The 7,867-nt window shown below is 40.5% G+C and overlaps 1 protein-coding gene across 1 annotated transcript in view; it reads left to right on the forward strand.

Annotated features, from left to right (window-relative positions):
* The window catches only part of EXOC5 (exocyst complex component 5), a 29,287-nt gene extending 24,912 nt beyond the window's left edge, over nt 1–4,375 (forward strand). Inside the window, exons 16-18 of the mRNA XM_064461056.1 lie at nt 148–256; nt 1,283–1,498; nt 1,959–4,375. Coding sequence (XP_064317126.1) covers nt 148–256; nt 1,283–1,498; nt 1,959–2,147 — 514 coding nt within the window. The 3' untranslated portion in view covers nt 2,148–4,375. The remainder of the gene's footprint in view (nt 1–147; nt 257–1,282; nt 1,499–1,958) is intronic.
* The last annotated feature ends 3,492 nt before the right edge of the window (nt 4,376–7,867 follow it).

The following is a 7,867-nucleotide window of genomic DNA, read 5'->3' on the forward strand; positions in this document are numbered from 1 at the left end:
ATTATTCAAATGTTAGGTAGTGAGTTTTTCCCTTGTTGCTTTATGCTGCTTACTTTTGTATAGAATCATATTAATATACATAAGTATAAAAATAAAGGAAATTAAAATGGTCCCTTCAAAACGCAATGTGTATTTGTAACTTTAAAGGACTCTGAATTGTATGATTGGACAGATGAAGCACATCTTGGCTGCAGAGCAAAAGAAGACAGATTTTAAACCAGAAGATGAAAACAATGTTTTGATTCAATATACTAATGTAAGTAAGCTAAGTCCCAGCACATCAGTATAGCTTCAAATGTTCATGAGTGTTATCAGGTATGAGATGTTCCTTACCAAACATGCATTAGACAACATGTGCATTTGATTAATTTACTTAGCTATTCCATTTTGCACTATGCACCTCCAAACTCTGTTGTGGACTGTTTTCTCAAGCTGAAAAGGAACATTAGCAGTTTTATATCTAGTGTCAGACACAAGTCAGTAGGTGCTGAACAAACTGTCATGCTGTTTCCCCTCCCGAGAGGCCCAGATTCGGAACAACATTTTTAGCTGATAATTAGCTTTAAGCTATTGGTTTCAGAAAACCAGTTATCAGGTACTCTCTAGCTGCTGGGCACTTTTCCCCCTTAGAATGGCAGGAGCATGACAAAGCATCACGGGTATGGTAAGAACATTCTTTGCTCCATAACGTTGTCCCTTCCACCGAATCTGAATCCCAGCCTACAGGCTGCTGAGATGCTGTAGTGCTGGGTTATGTTAGCCTCTCATTAGAGGAGAGGAGTAGAGAGCAAGCAACAGTCAATGGGAAGCAGTGAGAGCATTGCCTGAATACATGTAGCCAGGTGGAAGTGGGAGAAGTGGAGCAGTAGGACATAGTCTGGTACTATGTAGGAAGGGTGAAGATGCCTGCGTGGCTGTTACTTTGGCTTTATAATTGCAGGTGATGAGGCTTTTAATGACTTCTCCCTCCCCACCCCTACCCCTGGGTGATCACTGTTTGAATTAAAAGCCCAAATTAAACTATTCTGAACTGATAGGAACTGTAACTGAATACTGAATTGAATATTGTCTTGCATCCATCATTCTACTTGTGGTTTTGCACCTTTGTCGCAAATAAACTGTTGGAACATTATTACTGGGAAAATTACTAATTTCAATGATGCGTTTTGGGAAGTTTAAAGACTTAGTGACTGATGTTCAGCTTATGATGTGGAAGCTACTTTGAGAAGAACAGATTTCTAGGAAGTTACCTAATTTTCTCTTTTTTTTTTTTTAAATTTAGGCTTGTGTTAAAGTCTGTGGCTATGTTAGAAAGCAGGTGGAAAAGATCAGAAAGTCTATGGATGGTAAGAATGTGGACACAGTTTTGATGGAGCTTGGAGTTCGTTTTCATCGACTCATCTATGAACACCTACAGCAATATTCCTACAGTTGCATGGGAGGCATGTTAGCTATTTGTGACGTGGCTGAATACAGGAAGTGTGCCAAAGACTTCAAGGTGAGCATGTACAGGTTGGTGCTGTCCAGCCATGTTGAAATTGGTAGCAGCACTCTATTTTTCAATCAGATGTTTTTCTTCAGAAAAATAGTTTTCTGTTTGAACATCACCATTCGGTATACTGATTTATATATTCTGTTACTGTACCAGCAGTTCTTTATCACGCCCTAAAGAGCAGTTTCCTGATACCATTATATTGCTTGTGGGCTGTGTGTGCATATTGAAGAAATATTGAGTTTGCATTATTATGTGTTCTATGTATAATTTTGCACATGTGTGTATCTCCCTACAGGTGGGTGCGTGCGTGTGTCTATATTTATGCACTCATGAGGAGAGAGTAATAGATGTAAATCCTCTGTAGGGAGGAAGTATTTTGAGAATCTAAGCGGACATTTTGTCACAGGAGTTGAAGCAACTAAGTCTTAATATCTGTCTCTCTCTGTTTTTCTCTTAACCACAGATTGCGCTGGTGTTACAGCTCTTTGATACTTTGCATGCACTTTGCAATCTTCTGGTTGTAGCCCCGGATAATTTAAAGCAAGTTTGCTCAGGAGAACAACTTGCTAATCTGGACAAGAACATCCTTCACTCCTTTGTTCAGCTGCGTGTTGATTATAGGTCTGCTCGTCTTGCTCGTCACTTCAGCTGAGAGCGTGGAAAGAAATGTTGTACCTTTGGGCAGGCCTCAGTTGTTAGAAAGCACAGGGAATGAACGATTTCTTACCAAACCACAGTTGTAACTTTTGTGGGAAAATGACTGTTCAGAACAAAGCAGCAGCCATATTTAAACATGACTATGTAGAAGGTGAGCAGGTAAAAATCTGAATATTTCATGTAAGCTAAAGTTCTCCCGGTGAAGAATTTTGCAAATCTACTTGCTACTGATTTTTTTTTTTTAATTGGAAACATGTCAATGTAGGAAAGCAAGTGGTGCATCGAAAGTATTTTAGTCTTCAATATTGAATTATCAGATACCATTTGTTAGACTTGAACTACAGAGCGTAGCATAGGTAATGGATTACATAGAATAGACCAGTGTAAAAACATTCTTCATCAATTTTAATGACTTAGACTTCAGCACAGCTAATCATAATCAAATTATCTTTGATTGGTGTTTCTAAGTAATTTCTTTCATTTAAAATGTTATCCTGCTCAATGTAATTTCTTGCTCTAATTAATTAGCTTGGAATTTCTTTGAGATGTAGGAGTAAAAGCAACACTATCCCAGAAGATGTAATTTATTCATTGCGTAGCAGTCTAAACAGAACTAAAGTGGTGAAAAGTTTTGGGGTTCTTTGGTTGCTTGGCTTTGGTTTGGGGTTGGGTTTTTTTTGTACCTAATCGTTCTGGTGGGCCCTTGACTTATTGGCATTGTATGATCTGACATCATTGTTTCTGTTTGATACCGGCACACTGAATTTTATATATGCTCCTAAAGTAAATGCAGTTGCCTTGCCTAAGGCGTTTGTATTGCAAGGTGAAGGTGCCCCTTTTTGGGTTAATATAAGAGAACTTTCTCCTGTCTCTTGTTTTGTATGTAAATAAATTCAAATTATAATGAAGTGAAAGGACAAAAGGTAGCCCAGTTTTTCATATGTGGGAGGAATAGAGAGTGGCTCTAGCAGAAACCTAGAGTTGAAAATTCCTGTGCTGGAGATAATTGATCCTCGGTGCCTGAGCAATATAAAATGTTGAAGTGTGCGAAAGCTTCTCTTCCACTGATCATAATTTGAATACTGGAGACAGTCCACTTTTGCGTCTGTTATGCTCCAGCATTTATTCAAGGTGTTTCTGAGATGGACCCATAGTGGGCATATAGTGAATTGAAGCAACAGTGATGTTTGAAGACATCTGGGGTAGCTCTTCCACAAGTGGTTGAAAATTGTTGTAAATAGACCTTGTTCAGAGTGAGCTCTTGTGGGAAACAGGTTGGAACTGCTGTGGTTTGTGTCTTCAACCTGACTGACTTCATCCCTGAACAAATCATCTGTAACACTTTATTTCTACTGTGGGCTCAGCATATGTCATGGAAAATTCTTTCTCTTCCATATTCAGAGCAGTGTTTCTATAAATTTACTTAATGGTCAGTCAAATAGAATTATTTTCCTCTTTTGTTAATGAATTCCCAGGTGTAGTCAATATTGACAGACTTGTGTGGAACTTCTCTTGGCTAGTTGAGGTTTTCCTGCTTCGTTTTGTATTTAGCAGAGCATTATATCAGTAAACAAGAGAGCGGGTGCCAGACTGTCTCAAAATATTCGGGGAGACTGGCTGCTTTGAGCTGCGCAGCTCTGTTCCTTGGCCATGGCAAAGCCACAAAGGGTTTTGGACACTGGAGGAGGCACATGCTTGTACTGCTGCCATTTTTTTGTTGGTTTTTTTTTTTTTTCTTCAAAAGCTCTGATGTGAATTCAGATGATACCTCTCTTACCTCTGTAACCAAAAGCCGATGATTTTAAGGCTGTGGTTTTATTAACCAATACAAAATCTTTCTACAGAAAAGTGTCACTATGTAAACACTTCAGAACAGTGAACATCATATTAAGATTACAGATCACAGAAGTGCTTCAGAATTTGTTGTATGATTGTTTGAGTTATTTTAAGGTTGTATGAAATGTATTTACCATGTTTCTTGCTTTATTAGCTGTGTTTTCCATGCATATGCCCAGTGCAATATTTTCATTATGCCTGCTAACAGGAGGCAGCAAAAAGTAAGTGAAAACTTAAGAGATGTAAACTCTTCCTTAATAAAAAGAATTCCCTCTAGATACTTTTTTCATTTCATTTCCATGTTCTTCAAATATCTTTATACTCAATTGTATAAGCCCTTCTATTTAAAAAAAAAAAGAATAAAAGTAATTTTACTGACCAAATTTATCACTGGTGTGAGCTTTCCCTCTCCCCTTCCTTTAAAAGAAACCTCCCCATGCACACACTGAAAGAGTTTATATTTCTAGAGAAGACTATGCTGCAAAGTTTTACTTTACAATGTGAGTTGGATTGGGATGGGGTGGGGAACTGTAATTTTCAGGCATTTTTAAGTTTAGAGCTCTTATAGCATGTAATTTGGGAAGGTATTTCCAGTGGCTTCTGAATACAAGAAAATAGTATCCAAAATACAAATATGTCTTTTAATGCTCTTGTAATGAGGTTAAAGTATTGCCTTTCTAATGTTCGCTCCTAGAACACAGGCAGTTAACAGGCTGGCAGCCAAAGGAATGCCTGAGAGGAGCGTGTGTATGTGTGTGTAATTATGTTGTCTACAATAGGTGAAAATGGCTTTGCAGTAAACTGTTGTAGGCTGGAAAATCAGCTGTGTTTTTACAAGTCATATAATTTATTAACATGATTTGGTATTGTAGTATGTTTGCGTATGCACAGAGGGCAGGAAGGAGTTGGTGTTCTGTAAGAATACTTACAGCACAAACAAAAGTATTAAAAAATTGGCAAATGGAAGTGCTTGGAAAAATAAGATCTAGATATTTAGAAAGAGAGAGTAAGGAGTGAAGGAAGGCATGAACTAAAAGGATACGGAGAACACACACTTCTAAATGAAGTAGCATAGCACATGGAAGGAGGTGGTTAAAAAGCAATTAATAGAAACCTGGCATACACATCAACCTAGGAGAATAAGCAGGATTGGAATTAAAATCTCTTCACAGCTCTGTCCCATGCTGAAATGAAGTGAGCCTCTGGATGATGGGGACTGGCTAAAATACTTTGGAGAGGAGCTGTTCATTCGTCTTGAACCTGTTGGATTCAGCAGAAGGGGCTGTCCATACACGAGTGTAAATCTGCTGTGAAGAATAGGTAGCAATGCTGTGAACGTGAGCTCTGCTTGTTTCCACTGTGAGGAGTAGCAATACATCAGCAATATGCGGCCTGATTGGAGGGAAGGAGAATTTGCCAGGGCTGAGCTTGCTTTGCTTTTTTTTTTTTTCCTCTGAAGACCACAGTGATCTGGAGAATGGTAAGTGACACTTGACTTGAGAATGGCATGGTAATGAGAGCTGGCAGATCAGTTTATCTCGTAGTTAATAAGAGAACATGGGTCGGATTTTGTTTTCCTTTTTTCCTCTTTGCTTTCACACAGTCATTTTAAATCACTGGTTGCTTCAGTGTTTAACTGCCACAGATAACCCACAATTCCGGTTGCCTGAGGAGCAATCCTCTGCCATCGAGCTGGTGCTGGGGTGTCGTGATTGAGTGTTGCCTGAATTGATGGCTCTGTTTCTGTAGGAAATGTTGTAAACGTGGCAAAAATGTGGCATCTTACAAAGCGCTCTGAAGAGGGAGAGGCCCGTTGGGTTCCTTCACCGGACCAGTACATGCTAGCCTGTTCTTCAGAAGGTTGTACCTTCAGGTTTCTCAAGCCAATATGTCCATGTTATTAAATCTAATGTACACAGTTTTCAATGTTGTGACATATTCCAGAACAGAGGGGCGCTCTTTGGCTTATGTTTCCATGGCAATAACTCTTAATTTGGGTTAGCGCTTGAGTTGAACCCGTCATGGCTAGGGAAACCAGGCTGAGGTGATGGGTTTTGATACACAAAGGAAGCAGATATATAAATAATTGCATGTCTAATTTTAGATGCAGGTAGCAGTTCTTTGCACTTTTTGTGCCAAGAGCAGTAGGGAGGATGAGCCAGCACCAAAAACTACCCTTCTAGAGGACAACTGAAAGGTAGGAACAGCTTTCCTGTCCTCGTATTCTGCTGGATATTGGCTTCAAGGCATAATCCACCACCGCCACCTCTGTGCTAGTTGTAAGTGGAGGTGGCTTTGTGTTCTGCTATCTACGTTGGAGTATTTTGTTTGTGTTTTCTTTCACGGCATTTCTACACCTGTTTTAAGGAGGGGAGGGAGCCAGATCTCCTGCCCAGTCATGTTCACTGCTTTGCTTGTCTCTTTTTCCTCCGTCCTAGTTTCTTTTGCCGGTAGGAGATTTCTATACGATGTCTTCTGCTTATGTTAGAGTGAGGAAGCAGCTGCATCTCCCTGTTGTCTTTTCTCTTGTGTGGGGCACTGCTTACTCTGTGTTAGTACAGCCCTTAGTGTATGTGGGAGTGTATTTGGTTTCTACTTTTATTCTGTTAATTTTGCATCCCTACGCCCTGTTTTCCAGATTTCAGGATTGCACTCTTTCCCTGTGTTACCATGCTACCAGAGAGAAAGAGAGAGAGAAACCTTTAACTTTGCAGCATGGCTTCTAGGAGACCTCTACATATTATCTAGTGATTCTTTTCCTACCAGGCTACATGTGGATGGAGTTTAGCTCCCTTCCCCTTTATCCCTCTACCTTCCCTGCACTCTCTAATCTCTCAGGTCTCTGTTACTACATGCTCTTTCCTGACCTGGCTCAATGGTGTGTTATACTGAAACTTCATGTAAAGGTCTGGTCATGGCTGGTGGGAAAGTGTCAGGTACCTCAGCTTCAGCATTCGTTAGGGAATGTGCCAGGAAAGTAACATGAAATATAAAGTCAAGTCATCTCTAAATAGTATCTTTGAAAACAGCTTAATAAACCAAAATGAGTTGTTTTGATACTTGAGGGTTAAGATATTTTGAAATATTACTTGTAATTTATTTAAGTTCTTCATCCTGATTTGGGATGAAGATAAATCTAAGACTTCCTTAGATCAGAATCAGTGGTAGGTGTTGGAAAGGACCTCTGGAGATCAGTCCCAAATCCTGCTTGTCTGCACTGCTGTTTCCCTTCTGAAGCGAGGAGACCTTGGAGCAGAGGCTGCAACACTGGCCAAGCCACAGGCTGGGGTAGTTCCCCGCCTTGCCGTGCTAAAGCCTGTCCTGGTCCCAGCCGAGCAGCTTGCCCCCGCTGTGAGCGGTCAGCATGTGCGTTCCCTGCCTGCCCTTGCCTTCCCCTGGTTGCGTAGCCTCACCACAGATTAGCATGAGGCTTTTGTGTCACCTTTGTGCTACAGAACAGACCTTTGCTTGCCCTGTATAGGCTGCCCAAAAGTGTCCAGTAGCTCCGAGCTATAGTTTGCCATCCTCGGAGGTTAAAATTTCTTCCGCCCCGGTATTGTAGCCTGTGTGACCGCCTCATGAGACGCTTGGCTGTAAGTGCCAGCTTGTTCAGCTGATCTTCTAATATGCAATATTATTTCAAAGTTGGTACTTCCAAATTCTTCTTCTTGAGGTGTTAAAGCTTCTCTGCCTTTTTTCACTGAAAACTGAAATTGTCCGTAAGGCTGCTGGAGCCAGAGTGTGAAGAAACAAATGCTGTTTTGGGAGAGAGGCATCACGCTGTGTTTTGTTCTTCTCAGACCCGGATTTAGCAAGGATAGAGGAAAGAATGGACTAGGAGATGTCGGTCCTTTTCATTCCTCCCCTTTGTCTGCACAA

Source organism: Phalacrocorax carbo, chromosome 9 (genome assembly GCF_963921805.1).
Source record: "Phalacrocorax carbo chromosome 9, bPhaCar2.1, whole genome shotgun sequence".
NCBI classification, from domain to species: Eukaryota; Metazoa; Chordata; class Aves; order Suliformes; family Phalacrocoracidae; genus Phalacrocorax; species Phalacrocorax carbo.